The 25,323-nt window shown below is 33.0% G+C and overlaps 1 protein-coding gene across 7 annotated transcripts in view; it reads right to left on the bottom strand.

Moving 5' to 3' along the window:
* Nucleotides 1-25,323, bottom strand: part of LOC111044490 (la-related protein Larp4B) — a 111,341-nt gene that overhangs the window by 25,724 nt on the left and 60,294 nt on the right. For 4 of the 7 annotated variants that reach the window (XM_039429966.1, XM_039429963.1, XM_039429967.1 and 1 more), the window contains exons 3-8: nucleotides 11,924-12,068; nucleotides 10,533-10,787; nucleotides 6,505-6,641; nucleotides 4,682-4,794; nucleotides 3,625-3,765; nucleotides 1,003-1,377 (exon numbers count right to left, since the gene is read on the bottom strand). In XM_039429966.1, the coding sequence (XP_039285900.1) occupies nucleotides 1,003-1,377; nucleotides 3,625-3,765; nucleotides 4,682-4,794; nucleotides 6,505-6,641; nucleotides 10,533-10,787; nucleotides 11,924-12,068 (1,166 nt within the window). Of the gene's footprint in view, nucleotides 1-1,002; nucleotides 1,378-3,624; nucleotides 3,766-4,681; nucleotides 4,795-6,504; nucleotides 6,642-10,532; nucleotides 10,788-11,923; nucleotides 12,069-18,391; nucleotides 18,438-22,663; nucleotides 22,819-25,323 lie in introns of those variants that run through there. The other 3 variants (XM_039429965.1, XM_039429969.1, XM_039429964.1) reach the window with 2 other exon arrangements.

Raw genomic sequence — 25,323 nt, 5'->3', positions numbered from 1 at the left:
TCAAGTGATTAAAGTTTCTTCTTGTCTGGTTTTGAGAGAAATTATACATTTTTAATTAATTTACAGAATTTCATTTCGGAGTAATACTATTGAATTGAGTCAATGATTGGGAGAGATCAAGAGGATTACCCTCTTGAGGGGGAGGAAACACTGTTTACCCCTTAGAGGAGGAAACACTGCTTCTCTCCCAACCGTTATTCTATTGATGAATGACGTCTCCAGAACACTGTCAAGACACATGTTTACTTCGATTGGCAGAGTCAACTATAAGGCTCAACTCACACTTACGCGACTCAGGTATAGAAGAGACTCGACTCTAGTCGAGAGAATGTATTTTCAAATAGTGACGTCGCGGAGACTAGAATCGACTGGTCTGAGTGTCACTATTTGGAAACACATGCTCTCGACTAGAGTCGAGTCTCTTCTCGACCTGTGTCGCGTGTGACTTATGTGTACGGATTTCTTTGAAACTCTTGTACTTAGGAATAATTTTGTTTAGAAAAATAATATTTTTGGAAACAATACAGTATATATTAGATTGAAATATAATAATAATATTTTTTATTTGTTCAATACAGTACAGTCATTATGAATCACAACTATACAATTGAACATTGTCATGTACAACAAAAATCTCTTCAATATTTAACATAATAAAAATATAGATATAGCCTATATGATATCACACTTAATTATTTATGTTTATCACATATATTTTTCAATTTAAAATTAACTTGACTTAAAATAAGATATAATAATGATATGACTCATTAATATCAGGCCTAACATAGAATAGGGTTTGTGAATTAGAAAGTGCGACTCACATAGATCTGCACCTGACTGCCGTAGTTGACTGCAAAAATAATAATTTTGGAACCAATATAAGTTTTTATTAGATTGAAATATTTTTGACAATTTAAAATAAGATCCTAATAATGATATGACTCATTAATATCAGGCCTAACTTAGAATAGGGTTTGTGAATTAGAAAGTGCGACTCACATAGATCTGCACCTGACTGCCGTAGTTGACGGCGGCAGCGGTGGCGGTGGGAGGCGGCAGCGAGCCGCCGTTGGCGGCGGCATAGAACTGCAGCGGCGGTGGCCGATGCTGTTGCGGGGGCGGCGGACCCGGAGGTGGCGGACCCTGTGAGGCGGCAGACGCGGGAGCGGCTGCCGTGTAGGGCGGTGGATCGCCGTAAACCGCTGCCGCGGGGGCAGTGCTGACCACCGTCGGCACCACCACTGCGGCAGGCGCCACCCCCGAAGGTGGCGTGCGGTAGCCATTCTTCAGGCCCACCACCCCTCCCGAAGGCCCAGGCAGTATTGTCAACCGGTTCATTGTTTTCGCCTTGATGCGTGCCATTATTGGCTTACCCTGAAATACAATGACACTAATTAATTATCTGTACAATAACACAGACTTATCATTCAAATCAAATCATTTATTTCGCCATTTAAAAAATATCGACTTAAGCCTATAAGGATATGTTGAGTATATTTACTTCACGTTTATGTGAAAATCGATTATTTCAAACATGTATGGATTGTTTTTGAAAATTGTATGGTATTATGAAAAACAAAGAATTTGATTCAACCCTCCTAGTACCACGTTGGGTCGTATCCGACCCCAGGCGCCATTGCTTATCGGTTTGTGGGCATGTTGGTGGAGAAAACGCCACCCCCTTCCATGTAACCTTTCCTTAAGTATTTCTCCAGACACAGACCAGAGCTTAGGTTCGTGATAAGTAAACTTTTTTTATCATTGCCAATTTAAATGTTAGGTATCAAGAACGGGGTCGCATCCGACCCCACATGGCCTTTCTTGTTCAACTTATTTCGATATTTATTGTTTGAATTACTCTATTCAATTTGCGTTCTCGTTAAGTGGAATAGTTATTACACACTTTTAGTTTGTATATACTTGATCGTGGGTAATGATAGAAATGAAATTTCAACTTACAGATAGATGCATAGAAACACCTTATGAAGTTCCGAGAGAGAATATAACTAGTTTATAAATTATAACGGATTATTTCTATCCTATCTAGGCATGTCATTACGTATTTCTATGCCTTTTTTATGCAGATTTAGTTTTCAAGTTGTAAATACCAGCAAGCTTGTTCGTGGTATAACCACACTCTGATGTAGATTTAGAACCACTGGAAAGCTGGAATTTTGTACTCATATTATAAAAAGTTTTTAATCATTCAAGTTTTTTCCCCCTTTTAAATAAATGAATGTTCAAATAAATGATATTTTCATTGATTTAAAATGGAATTTTGTGAGGGAAAAATCATAATTTGGGACTGGGTTGGAAACGACCCCACCTGGTCTTCTATGTCTCATGCAACCACGTGGTACTGGGAGGGTTAATGATTGACTCAATTTGATTTAATGTTTTGTATTAGATTTAATGATTGGTTTGATTAAACCAACTTAATAATAAGGAACGAAAAAAGTTCAACCTTGTGCTATCTCTCTCCCAAATTCGAATAAATTAAAAGTCTAAATACAGTGGAATTTTAAGGAACACTTCAATCAGTTTTATAAGGTTTATTATAGTTGCCAATCACTGTAGCTAGAACCAGACCATCTTGGTCGTTTTTAGATGGCGTTATGAGAGTCGGCAGAGCAGGAAGCTCTCTGATTGGCTGATTGGGTTGACGCCTGAATAATACGCGTTAATGTGGTCTGGACCTTGGGGTATGATCATATTGGATGCACGTAAGGTAAGTGTATACCAGATTATCCTTGACCACGCGTGCAGATCTGGAAAGAGCCATAAGAACACTCACACTGAACGCGTGCACTTGCTGGTAGCGTTCAGTGTGAGCATCAACAGACAAGTCACGACGTGTTTCTATGGCTCTTTCCAGATTTTGTTTCTCATCTGCACGCGTAGTCATGCATGGTCTCGCGTGCACTTGCACATATGTGTATCTAATGTGATCATACCCTTAGATTATAGGTGATAAAAATGTCATAAAATTAGATTTTTTTTTAGATTACGTCCTAAAGACTCCAGTCATGGAGTATAAGACAAGTCATGTTATTACATAATAATTCTAACACTAAGTAGTTCAACCTAGTTTAGGTTTGAAAGGAATTCTTGTACACTATAAAAAGCTCTATCAACTAAATATAAATTTGTATCCAGTTCAGAAAAAGATTATGTTAGCAATGTAACTATTCATAGCTCAAATTCCAAAATCAATATAAACTTATACATTATTCTAACTGTATATTCAAAGTCTAATTTACAGAGCATCTAGTCAAATAGCAAAGTCTAGTAATATTATCACAGATTGAAATTAAATACAACTATCCACGTCTTATGATGAGTCTACATTTCAGTTAATACTTAGAAAAAAATGTTATGTATAATAATTATTCTCAATACAGTAATACGATCATTTAGTAGTAGAAAATCAAATTCAATAAAAAAAGAATAGAACATTGGTAACTGATACTATATGAATGAATATGAAGATATCTCAAGAGTTACAATGAACTTGATTTTGACTTTTTTGAAAGTTGATGTTTTTTCAACACATTATTTTAGAAGAAACTGATAATTACCTGACAATAATAACACATTATTTTAGAAGAAACTGATAATTACCTGAAATTCCCTAACTTCTTCCCGAAGAAACCTATAAGCTTTCTGAGCATCCTCGTCATTTTCAAAAGTAACATACCACGAATTATTGTGCGCAAATTCACAAGATATCAGCTTCGGACATCCTTTACCGGAGAATAAAGCCTGCAATACAAAATAGACTTTATAAAATAACTTCAAAATTGATATTATGCATTATACAGGTAAAAAATATACTGCATTTATTTCAATAGCTTGATATATGCAATTAGCCCTCAACAAACTTTATTAATTTTTTGAAAATATTGTTTTATTAGTCAGCAAAAGTAGAACATTGTCACCCACGAAAATATATTTCATTTAAAACTTGGAATTATGAGACTGAGAAATGAATAATTGACCGAACATTACCCCAAAAATGCCAAACGGTTCATTTGCAAATAAAAAACATGATAAATTCGTCAAACAGCTTTAAATTACAATGAACCATATTGCACAATTGAAAAAAAATATGTTACTAGCTTGATACAATAAAAATGTCAGAGTCAAAACCCACAAACCCCTGAAATGAATCAGGAATCTTAAACAAAACTTAGTAACACAGCAATGTTTTTTGTTTGAATTACTGATTTTTCTTGTGTAATGAGTATCTTTTCATAAAATCACTTCGCTTATATGGGCTACTTGATTCAAATAAAATAAAAACAATATAAAGATATATATTTCAACGTAAATAGTTTCAAGTTCTTTAATAAAAGGGTACTAATAGTTTTTATATTGTCTTTATATTATTTGAGAATCTTTTGTACCCATAAAATTTTTTCTCAATACAATATCAACTTGAAACTGTCAAACTAAAAAAAAACAATGGCAAATGTTGCTATCTTAGATCTTTGATGTTTCAAATTGTGTTACATTGTATCGTCACCGATAAATCAAATATGAAGATTAATTGATAACATAAGAGCACACCAAACGAGCTGTTGTTTTCTCCAGCAAAACCAACCAATATTGATTGACCTACTCAACAATAATGAAACAGAAACTTATAAAATAATTGGGATAAAGTTGAATAATTCACCTTAACGTCTTCTAAAGGTGTGCTATCTGGGATTTCTCTTAAAATAACTATGCATCGTTTATGGTTGGGCCTGACTTTCAGGCCTTCTTCATCGACTTGAACATTTGGCGATTCTGAAACAAAACCATTCAATTGTGTTTTCAAATGCACAAAAGCGGTATAAACACTGGTATTACAGCTATACCCCTCCAGAGATATCTTACACAAACCAATTCCTTCTATATTTCACATGTTCTATATCGTGACTTTGCTCGTCACTTCCCACATCAGATAGTATTTCAGGCCATCTAGAAATCCTTATTTAAATTGAAATTAAATACATTTTTAATACAGCTGGGAGTGGATAAAGCAGAAAACATCATCACAACAAATTATAACACCTACCTTGTCCGATAAATTAGCTGGTGGTGACAACCAGTCTACTGGTCTTGAAATTTGTATGCACCATTACACTACACTAATTAATCTTCTTTTTTTGAGCTATTCAATAATTTATTCAATGTATGTAATGATAATATTCAATAAGATTCTGAATGCATCAAGATTAATGTTTCCTTCCTCTCTGTAAAACTTTTAATATGCAACACTGGTTTGCGCACAGGCATTTTTTACCCATGCAGACCATTTTCTAAAGATTTATTTGGCTTAGTGTATTGATGAGGTTGTTTCATTCTTTGTTGTTTTATATTGAAAATGAGTACATAAGATTTTTGCTTTGTAAATTGCATTTTTTTTAATAAATATATTTTGTCTGTCTGTCTGATTCTCATAATGTGGTAGTGGTGTTTCTCATTGATTCTCATGATGTGTAATCAAACTATTAACCTATTAAACTATAAACTATTAACTGATGTGTAAAGTAATCAAACTATTAACCAAAGATGAACAGATCAACTAAAAGTTATGATTTTTTGGACAAAGTAGTAATTTGATTATGAGATCAAATATGAAGTCAAAGAGTAGATTTAAGATTGAGCTGACAGGTAACATTCGTTCATTAACTGACGTGTTAATAGTTATTTGTGCAACTAGTGCTCAAAGTGATAGTTTGCTGCACCGAAAGAAACGTTTACGCCCGAGCCGTAGGCGAGGGCGGAATGGTTTGTTGAGTGCAGCAGAGGAACTTTGCGCACGTATTTCACATTAAGTTTTTCCTACAGTTACCATTGAATATGAAAAGTGGGTAATTATGGGTAAAATTGCCTGAAATGCATCAAATGTTTTTCTGTGTAATTTTATTATTGATAAAAACCTTAATCCTAAAATCCTAAAGTCCTCGTTGTCCTTTGTTATAATATATACTAATAATTAGCGCGTTGTGCTTCGTTGCACCTCTGCTCACTATAGCAGCCACAGCAGTCACTGTTACCAACTTCATTTTGATTTTGCTGCACTGTTGCTCCATATAACCTACTAAGTATTTTGCGTTGCCATGTTGCAAATCTGGAGTGCAGAAAAATTTTTCCCGCACTAGAGCGGAAAAGTGATTCTTTGCGTTCTGTAATCAGTGCAGCAATGGCCACTTTTCAACGTAACTGTAGGAAAAGAAATTTGCTACATTTTAAGATCAATGGATCATACACGTGGAACAGAATCTCGCACACAAATAAGAAAAACACTGTTCTAATTGAGACTACAGTAACACACTGAGTATCTTTGTAGCAGTCAGTTGATCGTTAAGGAGGTTCTTGACAATAAGCCAAACAAATCCAGTGTCGGATCTTTAATACTCACCACATTTCAACAGTAAACGTTATTAAATTATCATGATCAAGATTATTACCATTTTTTCAATTGAAAAGTTTAGTGAAAAAAATACTTACCTCTCAATACTTCGGTTATCAATTTAATATCCTTTGTCAATTTTTTCACTTGGTTAAAATTGGCAACCGTCCAAATCGGAACATACTGGTCGTTATCCATTTGGGACAATAGGTAAGTATCATTTGCCAAATTCTCTCTGCAAACAAACAATATATTCAGCACATTAACGTTTTATACAAAAATTGCTCAATACTTAAACCAGTGGTCGCCAAACTGATGAGCCTTTGAGCTAGAATGGCATTTATAAATCTTCTAGTGAGCTACCAACGAATAGTAGAATAAAGAAAGTATCTTTTATCGCCTATAAAGGTACATTTCTAGTGTTGGAATCTACTTATCTCATAGCAAAAAGTACAACAAAAGTTGAAATTTACATTTCAATGAGAGCAGTGGAACTCTTTTTGGCGATCAAGTATTTTCTTGACGTTGTTGCCGCCATTCTGATGCAGTTGTCCAAAACATGTCTCTATATCGATTTTTTATGAATTTCATACTTGAAAAAGATGATTTACTCAAGTAGGTAGAGCTTTCAACCTCAATGCAACTTGAATAATAATTGGATATTTTTCTTTGGGGACTTATATTAGGCCAAATATTTTCAGTTGTAGAAAGTGATCTGAGAGACAAGATCATTTTAAAAATCCACAAATTCCATTTCAACTGAAGCCTGATCTCAACCAAAATGTTTTACAACACAAGCTGCAAAATCTTCTGCATCGATCTCTACAAAAGGAGAGTTGACGAATTGTACCATATTCGATATGCTTTTAAAATCTTGAAATCGTTGATCAAACTGTTGTTTCAAGTCTTAATTGTAACGTATTCTTGGTAATTGCTGAGGTGCTGTGAAGGATTTTTCTCGTCATTGATTTTCTTCAGACTGGAAAAGTGTTTATATTCAAACTGGACGACATTCTTTTTCCACATCTCAAGCTCCTTGGAAGACGATTTTACAGTTCAAATCATTCCACCGATGTCCTTATCTTTCCTTGAAACTGCAAATTTAAATCATTCAACTTCTCAGTTATATCTGTGATAAATGCAAAGTTTTGTAGCCATGTTTCTCAATGCATGGTTGACAACCCAAGCATCTCTGTGATCTACCAAAAACCACCCCACGAGCTACCGGTAGCTCGCGATCGACTGTTTGGCGACCACTGACTTAAACTAAAAAAGTACAGATCGAGAAGAATTTCAAGTACAGATAAAAATTTCCATCCTTTAAAACATACTCAGTAGCTGTTTGAATTATTCACAAGTTGTCTTCCAATGAGAAATTTTCATATGAAGTTACAACAAGTATATTTTAGCCAATGGACTAACAAAATATGGAAAACTATTACTTACACTTTCAATCATATTAATATATGAATGCACAAATTAATCCTAAGCCCTTGTATTAATTAAATTTTGATGTCGCTAGCCTAAGGCTAGGAGCGCACCAGTTAGTCAAGACAAGACAATACATGATCAGACACAATACTTCACATAGCTGCTTATCAAAACATGTCTAATTGCAATGACTAATCAGTGTGAGTTGCGTCACAAGCAGCTATGTGAAGTATTGTGACTAAACGTGTCTGATCATGTCTTGTCTTGTCTTGACTAACTGGTGTGCACCTAGCCTAAGCGTTTTATGAGTAAAAGCAATCAGGACATACATTTGAACTAACTCATCCCATTCTCTTTCTTTTCAAAAGCCTTTACCACTTGTTAGGTTTGAGTTCATTTTCTAGAAAAACAAACTCAATGGATGATACCTTAATGCTAGAAGATGCTCATTGATGCTTAAGGTAGCAAAGATTTGGTACCCATACATTTATGACTTGGAACTTTTGAAATTTATTATAACATTTCAAATGATACACGTTAATATCATCGGTTTTACAAAATGTTATAGCTTTTAATTGACTAACAGTAAATAATAATTGGATGAGAACCTTCTACAAAACTCACTCAGTTTGTTGTTAACTAAATAATAAGCTTTTTGAAAATAAAAAAGGCGCAGCCAACGTATGTTGGTGTAATTAAGATCTGACGCGATTGGTATTCAACAGTCAATATTGTTGACGATCTTTATAGCCTATAGCTAGGATACTACGCATTGACAGAACATACAATAAATCATCAAGAACTGATCAGGTTGATTATTTGTTAGGTCTCGTTGAAACTGTAATATACAGCGCCGTTGTTATTATAGATGCTCTCTCATAAGAATAGCATTGCTTTATTGTATCTCATATAGAAGGATTGTGTGTTTCTGACACAGAGTGTAACCTGAAAGTTCTTGAACTCTCTACTATGAGTCACTGAATCTTGAAGCCTCATATTCGGAAGTTTATTAATGCTGCAAAATCTGTCATCATCCGATATATTTATTGTTTCTCCAGGCAACCTTCTATTGAATTACATGATTTTACCACAGAATAGATACATAATGGAGACTAGCAATTAAACGCCTATCCAACCAATGCTTTTTACATGGCACAAATACTATACACGTCAAGAGACTGCGCCATCTTGTTAGAAGTTAAAATCCTGGTCTTATGATTGGCTCGCGGCAGTGAACGTGTAATGTGATCCGAACCTCTCATCAATACTATTACAATGCTGAACTTTCTAACAAGATGGCGGATTTTTGTGCCTGGGTAATAGCCGAGTTTCCATTCTGTATCTATTATGTGATTTTACGGTAGTTAAATTCAATAGATAAACGTCAACCGGGATTCGAAACTTGGCCAAGTCCTCCTTACCAAATTTCCAATATAAAAAAGCGACAGCTTTACGTACTGAACTATTGTAACTAATAGGGCCAAGCCACACGAAGCGCTTACAGACGAGTTGACAGGACAGGAAGCTCTCCCATTGGCTGATTATCAGCTGATTCCCGAACGCCAACCAATCAGCCAATCGGAGAGCTTCCTGTCCTGCCGACTCGTCTGAAAACGCCTGAAAAAACGCTTTGTGTAGCTTGGTCTTTAAAGCCTACTTTCCGTCCACATTAGGCCGAGTTTGTGGGACGGAGAGCGCTTTCTTGCATCACAATATTAGTACGATGATGAATTCCATAGCTTCACGAAAAAGAACTACTAGGACTATAGTCACTAGTAAACAGTGAAATTTGGAACTTGTACGCCATCTCCCATTAGATATCTTATTATGCGCTATCTTTTCTCTATGACAATATCTAATCATTTTTATATACATGTACAGCTGATCATTCACTATCCGACAATTTGATCCAACTACGTTGGGCCACCACGTTGAATCTTTCAGCACTCACACTCCGGCTGGTTAGTCACACATCCCCCCACTCACGTTCCAAATAGAACATGACTAGGCGGCTGACCTTGCGAGGTCGGACAAGTCAGTTGAACGTTTACCAGAATTTCGACAGCATTTGCCCCGCCCACAGCAACCCCATTCACGTTCCGACGTCGAATTGATGGCCTCAAGTTGGACAACATATCGGATAGTAAATGGCCCATTCAAGGATAATCATAAGGATGGTTGGAAAGATGAATAGATATCCAATAAGAAGCATATAATTTGTTTATTTGTTTAACGTTTTTGAGCTTTCTATTAGTGATCAAAGTTGAAAAATTAAATTCGTCAAGTTCAAAGCCAAATTTCAGACAGTTTGAACGATCATAGAAAGTTCAAAAACTTCAAACAAAGGAACAAATTATATGAATCTCATTGGACATTTTTTCCTCTTTCCAACCATCCTTAGAGTTAATTATCCTTAAGCGGGCCATTCACTATCAGATATGATGTCCAACTAGAGGTCGCTTCACGTGTGCTCAATTCGACGTCGGAACGTGATTGGGGTTGTTGTTGGCGGGGCAAATTCTGTCGGAAGTCTGATGAACTATTCAACTCTTAGTCAGCTGCTTAGTCAGGTTAATTTCTTCCTCTTTCCAACTCGATCATTCGAATGATATCTTAACTGATTCCACAACTACTCTGAAAATGAATGATTGACTAAATAAATAAAATATATTAGATGAATAAATTATTTATTTACCGTGAAAAGTAGTACTCTAGCTGAGAGGAGAGCATCTGCTTGAGCTGTTCAAGAGGAAGCGCACTGAGGCCTGGAATGCCCGCCACTGGCGACAGGGCACCGCCCCCCGGAGGCGGCACTATGGCCATTTCGGCCTGGGGCGGGGGCGGCTGCAGGGGGGCGGCCACTGGCGGAGGCGGCTGCTCCAAGGCTGCACTGCCGCCCCCATCTAACACGCCCACTTCCACCGATGGATCCACTATTCCATTCAGCGAGCTACAACAAAACAAATTCAAACATTATAATATTTATTTCACTTCATTTCAAGTTTATATATCATTATTATGTGCCTTTGTTTGAGAACTACAGCTTTAGAAAGTAAACTTCTTTCCTGTTCGATGGAGTGCCTCAGATCTGCGAGATTTCAATTTGTCTAGTGTATGAACATAGCTTGAAAGGTTCTGTTCAATTAGGTTTTAAAGGTAAAAGAAAAGATTAGGTAGGATAAGTTAAGACTTTTAAATGGCAATAAGTTACTGATATATATGTTTTGATTTCAAATAGTAACACAAATAACGAAAATTTGAAATACTCGCACAATTGAGACATCACAGATATGAATGACAACTGATTTCGTTAGTGACTGGCCCATCAGAAACTACATATCTAATATATTTCATTTTGACATGGCCGATACAAATTGTCAAGAGTCTATGCAACAATAATATTTGAATCCCAAAAAAATAGCAGTAGCGTTAATTAGAATATCCTAACCTATTATAGTGTGGTCTCGTTATTAAAATGACAGTATTTGATTAAAATTGATGTTGTTATCCTTGTCTATCATTCGACAAAGCAGCTAGCGCTTTTCTAACTCCGCAACGTTGCAAGATAGGGTTTCAACAATGTATAAAGTGAATTCGTATGCTTTTGTTGGTGGGGAGTACCTTGCGGGAAGGTCCCACCTCACCTGAATATATCATTTAAGCCGTCAATGGGCCTTACGACTGTCATACTTCAGCCGGGACCGACAGTAAACAATGTATAATAATAGTTAATAAACAAAATATTCGATCTCAACTATGTGAAAGTCATTATTAAATTTAAATCATCGAAGAATATATTTTCTTCTGAATGAATAGAATATGATAATTTTTTAAATTGATGAACAGTTGATATTACATCAGATAAACCGGAATCAGCTATCTTCTAGTTGCAGTGACAAGGCAGAGGATCGGCGTTCGTTGTCTCCTATTAGCGCTCTTAGCAACGCTGTTCTCTAATCCTTCTTCACTGCCATTATAACGTGGACCTTACTATAGCTCTATTGTCGAAATTTGCTGTGTGCAGGAGTATTCAGAGGATTTAGTAGCATTTATTTTTGAATTTCATAGATTATTTGTAATAGTTACCTGTAGTCTGTTATCGGAGTGACGGTGGGGGTCGATTGTGGCACTGGGGTGGCCAGGGGCAGCAGAGGTAGGGGGGGCTCAGGGGTGGCCGCATAAACCGCCCCTGACGGCAGCTTCCCAACGTCCCCATTCATGTACACGTATCCTGAAACAGACAAAACGCCGCACATCAAACTCAACAAACATTCAAAATATGCACCACACTAACTGAAGTCAGTGTCAACGTATTTTTTTTCTTTTTTGAGGGTGATGCCCACATGAGCTCTAGGTTGTGCGTGAGTAATGAGGCGGATGATAATGAGAGATGAATAGACCTACAGTTTTAGGTGATTTTTCAGTGTTCATTTCAAGAGTCATAAAATGAATTTCAGTACGGTATCGTGGTTTTTCAGGTTGTTTCATTTCAATATCGTGATTTTTCAGGTAGTTTCAAGAATCATATTCTGAGTTTCGTTATTTTGATAAGATTCATGACACTTGAGACATGATAGTTAGTTCGTGACTTATATTAAATGCTTAGATCCTGCTTAAACCCCTTGAAAGGAAGGCATTGCTTTTAAAAAGGAATGAAAAAGAGGGTAAATATTCAAGAACCCCCAAAAAGAGTCTAGCTTGACCGCAGTCAAGAGCCTTAATTTTATGTTGACATCCCGAAATTGCAGATTAAATTATAGAGGCAATTCAACAATTTTTACTGTTAAATACTTGAGTTTCTCAGCGAATACTACAAGTGATTTTTCTACTTTTAAGGAGTTGGGAAAACACACTCAAGTAATGACTAATCAGTATGCTGCACTTGAACCAAGGTTTCAACAATACTTCAAACTACACATCCAAAATGTGATCAGAAAAATAAATGTATTTTCATTTATATGTGCCAAATCAAGATCATTATGAAAAGGAACTAACAAAAGACAAATGTGGTGGAAATGTTCATTTAAGTTGAAAAAAAACATATATTGATTAGATATTTTCAATCTTCAAATGAGGAAAATACAACAATTTTTCCTCACTAGTTATACTTTCTTTGAAAATCTAATAAGAATGAGGAAAGATGGTCACATAACCTCTTGTAATGATTAATTGGTGATTGTGATTATTCTGGCAATGTCTCCATTCTAGAAGTCAATTTTTCATTGGTAAATAATCCTATTTTAAATTTTACTTTATCACCAGTTATATAAGAAAATTGATAGGATTCAGTAAGATTCAAAAACTATAATTCGCATCATTTATTGAACTTTTGAAAATTTCATAATCTGAGATTAATTTTAACTAATAATATTGAGGGTTGAGTGTAAGAGAGGGCAGATTGCGCCCTAACCTCGCCATCCTAGTATTATAAAAAAGACAGCAATTCATTAGACAGCAACTCAATATTAGTTCATCTTAATTCAAATTAGCACTTCAATTTCATTTGATACACATCCCAATACTGTAATAGAGTAACTCAAATTTTGCCCTTACTCTTCATATTCGACTCATCCTCGTAAATTTTCAGGTTCAAATAACGGCTACCTCTCAACAGAGGAATTTAAAGCCTAGATGAAACAGCAACAGCTGTTTGTTGATTGACTACAATTCGTTGATTAATAATCACAAAACGGACAAATTCAATTAATTGCGACCCGGATGCTAAACAAGTCGATAATCAATTATCGACGAAATTCGATTTTCATTCAAATCTCCAACAAATAGCCTACACATCTTTGTCAAGTAGCGCTACACTATTGAAAATTATTTCAACACACATGGCAAAGATAAAACATTCAGCCATCATATCATTACGGCAAGTAAATTAATTCAAGGCTATCAATTCATACCAGACAATATAATGTAAGTCGTGTGAGTGTGTGAGTGTGCACCTGTAAGCATGGCGTAAATTATCAGATGTGATAAAATCGAACAAGCACCGACAACGTTTGATAGGACACTATGAGAGGAGAACACAATCGCTATGATAATAATTGGAGCAAGCGAGATAGCGATATAGATTTATGGAGACAGGAAAATAATCACCAGCAATATTATCATCTGCCGCTGCAACGCTCATTATAGTTTCAACATCCCAATGAAAAATGTTTATGTGGTTGAAAATTTGGGAACATCGTGAACACTATGCTAAGCTTATTAATGCGGCACAGTCCAGCTAGGTTTACAAATTGTAATTAGTCTACCTAATTTGAGAAATACAGTTTATAAAATTCATCAAATAGTTAGTGAAAGTGCAATTTTTTTATACAACATGCTATTAGTTTTTCTCAATACTTTACCTATCTAGCCTTCAAGCTAACAAGGAAATCTGTTTCTTCTAACTTACTGATAACAAGTAAAACAAGTAATATCCTATATAACATCAAACATAATATTGAGTAGTTGATTCAGGGGAATTTATGGAGCAGTTACAGAGTTTTCAAAGTTGAAGAAGTTTGTACAAAAAGATAAAAAATCGTTGAGAGGTTTAATTAAAATTGAGATTGAAGAATTGGTTTGAAGATACGTTATCACTAAACTTTATAAGATTTTACTACTGATAATGTCTATCAGTAACTGATAGAAATTTTTCTGTTTGACTCAACAAACTTCAAAGTGATAGTAATTGAATTGTTATAATAAACTATTATTCATATCTTTGGTTTTATTCAAGTAAGCACAAGACCGTTATTTTTTCAATGATTAGCAAGCCTCCTGTTTGATAGAAACTGAAATTTTCATAAAACTGCAGCAAAGACAGCCAACAATATTTGTAGATAATCCCTCAACTCATTTTTATCCTCAGTTTTATTACACACCATTTACCTGCAGACCTACAACTGGATCTAACCAGTTTAATCCAAATTACAAATTTATCTTTCACAAGACAATAAATTATCCCACTTCTTTCTAAAAACATACGTCTTTCCAAAAAAAAATGAAAAAGAAACGCAGGAAACCCATCAAAAGGATATAAATGTCCTTCTCTATTAAATATCCAACTGTATATAAATATTGCTCTTCTACAATCTAATATAAATCTTTTTTAAGACTATTATTAGTAATTACTATTAAAAATATCAATCAGTAATGGAATAGTATTTTAATTTGTGTAAATAATTGATTTACAGAATACAGCACAAATTTTGTAAGGATGGTTTCAATTTACCTGGAGTTGATTCAATTTCTCTGTAACAAGACACCCTCAAAAAATCACTAAGCTACTTTTAATATTCAATACATAGAAGAGCGCAATCCAGAAAAATTCAAACCATAATTTTGTGTTCTAATCTATCATAACTTCTAATTCAATGAAGTAAAGGAGCTCATTTAATAATAAAATCTCAACTCTTGGGCCCGGTTGCACAAAAGCCGGTTGAATTTTAACCGTAATTAATTTCACGAGAACAAATAAGAGAAGGCCTTTTTGATAAGACGGCTTCTCCGATTGGTTCTCGTGGAAGTAATCACAATTAAAATTTAACCGGCGTTTGTGCAACCGGCACTTAAACATGTAACATTCCTAAATTTTTACTAAAAACTTCAATCTTCTTAGTATCCTTACCCAATTCAAATCGATTTTAAAAAACAAGTTTTTATCTGATTGTCAATCATCTAATTCAATCTTCTTAGTTCTTACCCTATCTTAACTTATTGTCAAAAAATATCGATTTTTATCTCATTGTCAATTTGAATTTAGAACAAATTACTCAAAATCTACAACCTTCTGGTTTTGAAAACAGAGAGTAATACAAACAGCATTCCTAAATTTTTACTGTGTAATTCAATCTTCTTAGTTCTTACCCTATCCTAACTTATTGTCAAAAAAATATCGATTTTTATCTCATTGTCAATTTGAACTTTATAAAAATTACTCAAAAATGTACATCATTCTGGTGTTGAGAACAGAAAGTAATACAAACAACATTCCTAAATTTTTACTGTGTAATTCAATCTTCTTAGTTCTTACCCTATCCTAACTTATTGTCAAAAAAATATCGATTTTTATCTCATTGTCAATTTGAACTTTAAAAAAATTACTCAAAAATGTACAACATTCTGGTGTTGAGAACAGAAAGTAATACAAACAACATTCCTAAATTTTTACTGTGTACAATCTTCTTAGTTCTTACCCTATCCAACTTATTGTCAAAAACAAAATCAATTTTCAACTCATTGCCAATTCAGAACAAACTCCTGAAAATCTACAACCTACTCAAGTGTTAGAGAGACTGTCATGCAAAGATAACCTGATGATAAGCTTCTCAATGCACCAATATGATTTGTAACCTTCATTTCTAATCTGAATACAGAATTAATAATAGAAAAACAAATATGTCAATTCTATATCCTGTTTGAAACTCACAGGATATATTATGACTAATCACCAGATAAATTTAATTATGGATCGTTTATTATGAATCATCACCAGATCACAAAATCACCAAAGTATTGCATCAGAATTCATTAAACAATCAAACTTTCAACGTTTGTATTAGAATTCATTAATCAACCAAACTTTCAACGTTTTATATATATATTTTTTTTTGAGAGGATGTTTTATGTTAAACTGATGTCTATTATAAGTAGTAGTTCTGTGAACAGTAGACCTCACGCGGTATTCTCATCCACAAGTACCTGATTGAAACTATAGACCTTATGGAAATACAGCAATAGACTGGCTTCTCCACACATCTGTGTAATCACTTGTCAGCTGATTTATGATGAATAATTCTATAGTCTGATTTTTACTCTAATATTGGCGTATGAAGGAGACTCCTTTTTCATTTTATATTATCCTTGAAATGCAAAATTTCAAAAAAACCTTGTATATACGTCGATGCGCAATTAAAAAAGAAACATACCTGTCAAAATTTCATAAAAAACTATTACCGCGTTTCGCCGTAAATGCGCAACATATAAACATAAAGAGAAATGCCAAACCGTCGACTTTAATCTTAGACCTCACTTCGCTCGGTCAATTATTATTTTTGTAATATGGATGAGAAATAAAGAATTTTTGAAATTGAATTCCATTCAATAAATCATATACAATAAAAATACTACCTATGTTGAAATTTAAAGAAGATATATCAGCCAATAAAAATGCTTCGAAATTTGTTAAAATGCATGAATTAAGCAAGCTACACCACAGAATGGTCTATAATTGGTTCAACTACGTACCTACGTAGCTAGAATCAGCCTGTTCATTCATAACTCCTACTTGCACAACATACAGATTGCTACACAGCCAATATGCCAAACATTTCAATGTAATATTAAACACCAGCTTTCCGTATACCCTGGAGCGTACACATTCCTAACATTCATGCCTCATAGATTTAAACTGGATTAGTTTTCATTCACAATCAGAGAAACAGAAGGATACAAGAATGTTTTTGATAGTCAGAAGTTGCACAAATCTATAAAAACTGCTGGGATGATAAAACATGAAAGTACGGTGGTTCGGAACCTACCAAAAGGTGTAGGAACATTCATCTCACATGATCATCCGTCTGATTAGCCACGCACAAGCCTGAAGCCCATGTGGGCATCACTATCAGCCCTCAAAAAAAAAATTACTCAGTCTCTCATTCAAAATTTTGGTCTCTCATCTAACCTTCAAAATGTCTAAACTTTAAAAGTAGAATAATATAATTTCCAGATTTGAACAGGTTAACGATGGGGCTAGGACTTTGTTTAGTGCAACGTCTATGCGAAGGGTTGTCATAAAGTGTCAAGTTAATTCACCTGTCTCACAGTATGTATAAATGTAGATTATTTCTTGTTCATTATGTTTGTTTTTTGAGATCGACCTAACTCTCCAGTACAATAGGGCGAGGTAGGGAAATTATTCCCCACAATAGAGTTCTTCAGTTCCAGTATACTACCTATTTGGATATTTCTACATGTTTAGTAATTACAAAGATTGCAGAAAATCATTCCCTACAATGTAAATAATAAATAATTTTGTTATTAACTCAAGAATTTGGTTAAAACATAGAGTTATTGTCAATAAAAAGATTAAAAAATAATAATAGTTACATATTGTTAGACATAGAACAATATTAATCAATTAATTATTTACTCAAGAATTTGGTTAAAACATAGAGTTATTGTCAATAAAAAGATTAAAAAATAATAATAGTAACATATTGTTAGACATAGAACAATATTAATCAATTAATTATTTTCAGTTCCAGTCCTAAGTTATTGTTTACTTAATTTCAGTTCAAACTTACAGTGGTCACCCTTACAACAGGAGAAGCAGGTGCATATAAATGTTTTTAATCACATATTCGTTTATTTTCAGCTGTTAGTTCAGTTTAGGGGAGGGCTCATCACCTAAATTTGGAATAGAAGTAGTAGGATTGCCTTTGTATTTTATCTTCCAATTAAATTACATCAGTGTCATTTTTAACATAAATAAGAAGTAGAGCAAAGAATATTCTACACTGTAGTATAGCTTATAAGAGATGAATCCAACCAACATACTATTCTCACTGGTCATCACACAGACATCCATCGTCTTCAAACATAACTTTCTGCTAATAAAATGTGGTTAATCACCCAGAAATCACAGTGAGACTTGGCGATTCATTGAGGGAACTGGCTGCTGATAGTTGGGCGTCTGTGGTCAAGGTTGAATGGATACGTCAAGATAAAAATCGCATGATCGCCACGACCTTTTCAACTCTTAACAAAAATTCACCATTGGATAATCTGAATGAAGTCATTCTTGATTATGTCAATTTTTGTTCCGGACTAATCTCAACAAAAGTGCAACCTGAGAACGGTTTGGGCGCTTTTTTTGCACAATAAGAATTAATTATTTTAAAATATAAATAAAACAACAATATAATTTGGCTATGATTTGCTAATTATTCGAAAAAATTAATTAACAGATAAGACATTGACGTATAGGGAGGTCCACATTATTATAATGGCCTTAATCAACATTGGTGTTGCAATCCTTGTCTATCATTTGACAACGCAGATAGCGCTATCCTTTTCTAGCTCTGCAACGTTGCCAGATTGTTTTCTAACAATGTAGACAGCATAAAATCATTGAAAAATATTTCTTCTTGATGAATAAAATATAATTCATTATTATTACCAAGAAAGGACAGTTAATATCATATCAGGTATACCGGAATCAGAGTTACCTTTTATGGCTGTGGCAAGGCAGAAAAATGGCAACTCTGTTCTCCTATCTTTCTCTACTACCATTATAACGTAGACCTCATCATAGTTCTTAATATGAAGACAGATCAATCAAATAATGGGAGACTGTGTAGAATACCTTATCAACAATTTAAATGAAAATCTCTAAAATTATCATGGGAAATACCCATACCACGTTTCGTTTGATAAGAACTATTCCAAGTTTTTTTACAGCTTGTGACAAAATCACTGAGATAATTTATCAGCTTGAATGAAATCTGTGTGACCGAATTCAATCATCATTTAATAAATTAAATCAATTATCAATAGGTCATTTATTTTAATGATTTAAAAATTACAGAAATTACGTCATGTGGGAGTTTTCAACTTTCAACACATTGAACAATTATATAATTGAACAGTTGGGGAGAATTTACTCCTCAAACAGTTTACAGTCTTGGAAAAGTAAATAAAATAAATTCCAGAATTAAACTATATGAACTGGACTTTGCACTGTCATTGTTAATAATGTACCAATTGAAACTGCAATAATTGATTACTGAAATAGAAGCAAAGCAGCATTTGCATTAGATAGAATTAATATCTGGGAGTGTATAGTGTATAATAAAAGGAGTTACTTAGTGCAAACCAAGAATTAATGTTCAGTATGACACACAATAAGTGGTTATCAGTCAATGAATAGGTTTACAGAGTTGCGATAAGAAACCATAACTGTGACTGCTTTCCCCTTTCCAAACATAGAGAGCACTGATTAGTGAGTGAGCTAATAGAAGGCTGAGAATTACACTCAGGAAGTGCACTCAGATATGGGAGCAAAGTTCACCTAACTAAATCAAGAATTTCAACTCGAACCGACAACTAAATCCAAGATATGTTGCATCTCTCATCTCAACTATGACAAAGCATAGAATTCACAAATAATTGATCCCCAATCTAGATACGGTATAGAAAGTTTGATTTTTACTAGAAAAATAAGCATTAGGCTTTACTAGTAGATATTAAAATGAGCAAACTACCAATACCAAGATATTTTTCAAATTACATCTCAACTTTGACGATACATTAAATTCACCAATAATGAATTCCCTTATCTAGGCATTTTCAGATTGCATATTTAGTTAAAATTATACATTACCTACTGATATTGAATCAAATCAACGCTAATTGATCGACGACATAATGATGTAATGAATTGATCGACACAATTCAAGAATGATAATGAATGAAATAAAAGATAATTTATCCCAAATTAGAAGGAAACATATCTACTTAAAAGATTTTATACATGTACAACCAATTTTATCCAAGTATTACAATTAGCTATGAAACACATATAATAAACTGTTAAAATAAAACGTCAGCTTAATTTGGTGTTTTATTTGTGAACTACCAATTTCAATACTAATTCTTTTTTTTTATTCAACTGAAATTGATTCGTCTAACGTAAACATAAAAATGGTATCATTATTGAACAGATCAGAGCATATTAAACCTCGAATTCTCTAGTGTTTTTCTATACTTTTATATCATTTTCAATATTTTTATCTCTAGATAATGCCCAAATGAGTATAGAGAAAAATGACTGCTAAATATATACGTTTCTAAGTGTAACTGAAACAATGAAAGTATTGACAAAATAAAACAATTATTGTAAAATTTAGCTGGTCAGAGTTATGTTTCTTTACAATCATTTTATTGAAATTTTATGACAGATAAGCAATGATAAAATAATTTAATTTAAAGGGAAATTCATAATTAATCTAATATTAGGGTGTACATTATAGCCTTTTACAAGATTCCTACAAATAGATCCAATTGTCGAAGTAAGTTGATCTAAAAAAAAACTTAAAGTGTATAATGAGAATAAAAGATCTTTATCTTTCAACATGGTAGCAGCTTTTCATGAAACCAAGGTGATTTTCAGGGGATGAGTCAAAGTTCAATGAATTTAAATCCGTCAGGCATACAATACAACCAAATTAATACCATTGATAGAATACAGTGCACAATAACTTCAATTAATTTGAACTGTCTAGCTTGAAACATTCAATTTGAATTAGCATTCATGTAATCTACAGATGAAGTTATTCATTTGGAATCAAGATACTAACCTAGCATAAGCGTCGAGTGTTTTAATAAAGGTTATGAAAGCAATAGTTTTATAAAATATCTTGAACGTACGTTTCAATTTATTCAATGTGTAATTAAAATAATATAATCATTAGAAATTCGAATATGATTGAAGTACGAGTACTGAATTATTAAATATATGTGTCAGCTTGAGTTGCAATGAGAAATGAAAATTAATAATAACGTACGGTATCAACTTAAGTTTGAAATAACCTACTGTACCTAAATCAACTTACATTAGAAAAAATTATGAAAATCTAACGTTTTTGTAAATAAATTAAAAATAGCTCTTTATGTAGAATATTAATAGTGAATTTGGGAGGAAGTTTCATTAATTTTAGCCTACATTAAACCGCTTGTATTGATAATAGCAGTATAAAAAACATGGTCTTACTTGATAACACTGAATAGTCTGACCTAACCTTACTTTATCAAGACCATTATCAAAATCAGGCATTTTTTGAACAAGAACCATTATTATAGATATATAAATGGATAATTTAGAACATAAACTGCATAATTGTCATCAAAATACTCAAGATTTGAGATTACGGTGAAACTAGTAACCTAGTCATAGGGATAACTACGACAATACGAAAACTCGACCAAATTGGAACAAATATAATAATTAAAATAAAAAAATTGGGTGCGATAATGTTAAACATAAGTGAAAATTGAGAAAAAAGATGTTTATAACGCAAAGTTAACAGCTGAGATGTGAATAATGCATGTCATGTTTAGCTGACCTAGCCTAGTTAGAACATATTTCGACAAAAATCACGACGAATTGCAATCAAATTAGTTTAAAGAGCACTCACAATTTCTAAATACACGAATTATCAATAGAAGTACCGGTTATTTTCAATATTAACACGACTTTTTACATAATCTGGTTATCCTAGGTTAGTTTCACAACAAAAAATGTCAGACAATCTAGGTAAAGCACGAATAGAAAATGACGTCGCGAATATTCTGAGTTCAATATGGTAGCCTGCGCTAATATAAAAGAGCAATCACAATTAATATTCATTATTTTCATTTTTTTAAATTGGTTTTCTGTATTGTGTATTACATTCCTCATTACCAGTTCAGGCAGGGCACTCATCCCGATCGGAAAACCATGATATCAATACCCTTATGTAATTGATGTTTTACTCTAACAAAACCAACGCGTTTCAAATAAATTTAATAAATAATAGAATATATCGAGTAAAAATTACATCCACGAAGCTTCAAAAATAAAGATTTTTCAAATGAACCCGGAAACCATGTGCATGAGGCTTCATCTTTTATGGGATTGGAACAGGAATTATCTGCAGAGCATACACACCGAAAGTACACTCTTATTTTATTATTTCGGTTAAGCACGTAACTAACATATGCACTTTAAATACTTGCCGGATCACATATCAAAATAAACTTCACATAAACAATGAATTAATTAAATCTTACCGTTGAGAAGAGATCCCGAACTCGACAAAATTTCTCACGGAAACCTGCAAAATGGACGACACAGAAAGGCACATGCCAGAGAAACATTGCATCATGGGTAGAGCGACTTGATGATACGGCCTGACATCTACAGGCAACGTATGAAAATCGATGCCGCGATATGCCGGCAACTAAAAATTCATTCTCAACTATCAAATTAATTTTTATTTTTTGCACGAACGGAATTAATTCCTGATAATGAAAAATAGCAACATGAGATATCAATGCAAAAACATAATAAGTTTACAGAATTTTTTTCGGCAATTTAACTGGGAATAAATTTGAAACACTTTGGACTATTTCCCAGATTTAGGCCTATCACTCATCAGATAGCCTAAACTATTTTTAGCCAAGTCATTTAACGGTTGTGCTATTTGAACAGATGCAGTTTTCAAATAGACGCTCAAATATAAATTGTTAAAAACCATATTTACTGAATAAAGTCATTTACTTAGCTATTCAACTAGACAATTATTATGTTTTTTCGATAAAGAAAAAACCTTACAAGTTTTTAAAGAGCAGCTTTTGATACTTTAAAAAAATACTATACGGTACCGTATTGTACTACAAATATTAGTAGCTTACCTGTTATATTAATACCTAGTATGTTTATTATCAGCTACATTTGAAGAGGAGAATCCTATAAATTCATTTTATAAAACATACAACTTATTCAAGAAAATTTAGCTGTCTTCCAGAACATTTTTACACACATAAAGGATAAGCATAAGCTATATGTGTAAGCATAAGCTATTCTTTTTGTACGGTATCTGATTTTTATTAAAAATATGAAATATTATACCACTCCTATACTTCTATTATGATCATCTTTAACTCAATTTTTGCAAGTTGCAGAGCTAAATAATAGTTACAGGTATGAGAACAAACTCCGAAACTTACTCATCATAGGTAGGCCTAAATAAGGTGACACAGTACGTAGGTACCTTTTATTCCATTTTTAGGGGATTACCTACTCTTAAAATAAGTTAGAAAAATTATATATAGGCGGACATTTATATTATATACGGTATTACATTATATTATAAGGTGAACTGTAAATACATGGTAGACTAAAAAGTAGAAAAATGAAATTATAAAATTGATATGGAAAAAATGAATTTATATGTAGAAGTGATAATTTATGTATCTTTTAATTTTTCTTTCAAAAATCAATGATTCTGATTCGTGTTTGCTGTATTTTTGAGATTCATAGTGAAGCATAGCATATAATATTGAACAACGCGTTATAATAAAAAATAGTTTCCAGGAATTTCTTGATTATAAAAGAAAAATCACTCAGTATTTTGCAAAATTGAAGTTGATATTTTCAGAAAACGTGAAAATACTGTGCAAAAGCAAGTGGGTGGAAGAGTTAACATATTATACCGACTTATTTTTTTAAATATCAATGTTAGGCCTAATAAATAAACTATCATGGAATAAATATTATTACATTTTGATCAAGAGCCAAGTGAAACCCCTCAGAGAAAGGCTATAGGAGCATCAAATATTTAAAATGGACGTTCATGATCCAGGACCTATTAAAAAAATGAATTTACTAATAGAAAAAAAAATATTTTACTTGAAAAATATATTTTCCCTTAAAAAAAACAAAATAATACTGTAGCAGTTAACTTACTATAAAATAATGTGAGAAACATGAAATAATATTCGATTATTTGTTATGTAGCCTAAACATAATTTTCCGTGTATAAAGCTTCTAATCATGAAATGGAAAAATATCATACAAGTACCGTAGTCTATTCATGAGAGATGACTTGGAATCATTTTTTAATGGGTCGGAAAACTCTATGAGTTCAATTATTATTATCTTAATGTCCAATTTATGATAATTTCTAAGAGAAAAATGCTAACTTCCTAGATTGGTAGGTGATAAGTTTACAGTCATTATTCTCACTACCGTAGGTAGGCCTAAGTCACATCAATAACATAATATTAAATGAAAATTTAAGAAGAAAGGAAATTGAATAATATTATATCAGAATTTTAAAAAAATGATAATTCAAGTGGTTTCATTTTAGAAAAAAAATGTTTACACCTAACTGAAAGATCATATCTAAACCTGTTAATCCACTGTTAATATTTTTCGGCCGAAAAATGCAAGAAAGAGAAATTTCCTTCCAGATTTATCCATATAATTTAATAAAAAATGTTACTGTTGCTATAAAATTATTTTTTCTATTGAACGTACATTGGAATTCTCAGATGATGAGTGACTACCGAATGTTTACAATTATTGCCAGAACATTCAACAATAATTAATCAAACACTATAAATATTTTTAAGGTAGGATATGTAAATCATTACTAATCTATTCTTATTCAACTTATAGTAGGCTATTACTCAGCTCCAAAAAATCTATAATTTTAAAATATAGAGATATGTGACCTATTATTTACAATATTTCTTGCATAGGGTATCGAATAAGGTGAGTATCGGTACCATACTAATCATAAGCCTACATATCACATAGGTACGGTATAGCCTACTGTGAAGCTTACGAAAACACATAAATATTTGAATAGGCATTTCCAGACAATTAATAGTGAAGTCTGTAAAATTAATAATGAAAAGTCTGTAAAATGAATAATAAAAAGTCT

This window comes from Nilaparvata lugens, chromosome 6 (assembly GCF_014356525.2).
Source record: "Nilaparvata lugens isolate BPH chromosome 6, ASM1435652v1, whole genome shotgun sequence".
Lineage (NCBI taxonomy): Eukaryota > Metazoa > Arthropoda > Insecta > Hemiptera > Delphacidae > Nilaparvata > Nilaparvata lugens.
The sequence above is the reverse complement of the archived record's forward strand: the minus strand, read 5'-3'. Positions and strand labels throughout refer to the sequence as shown.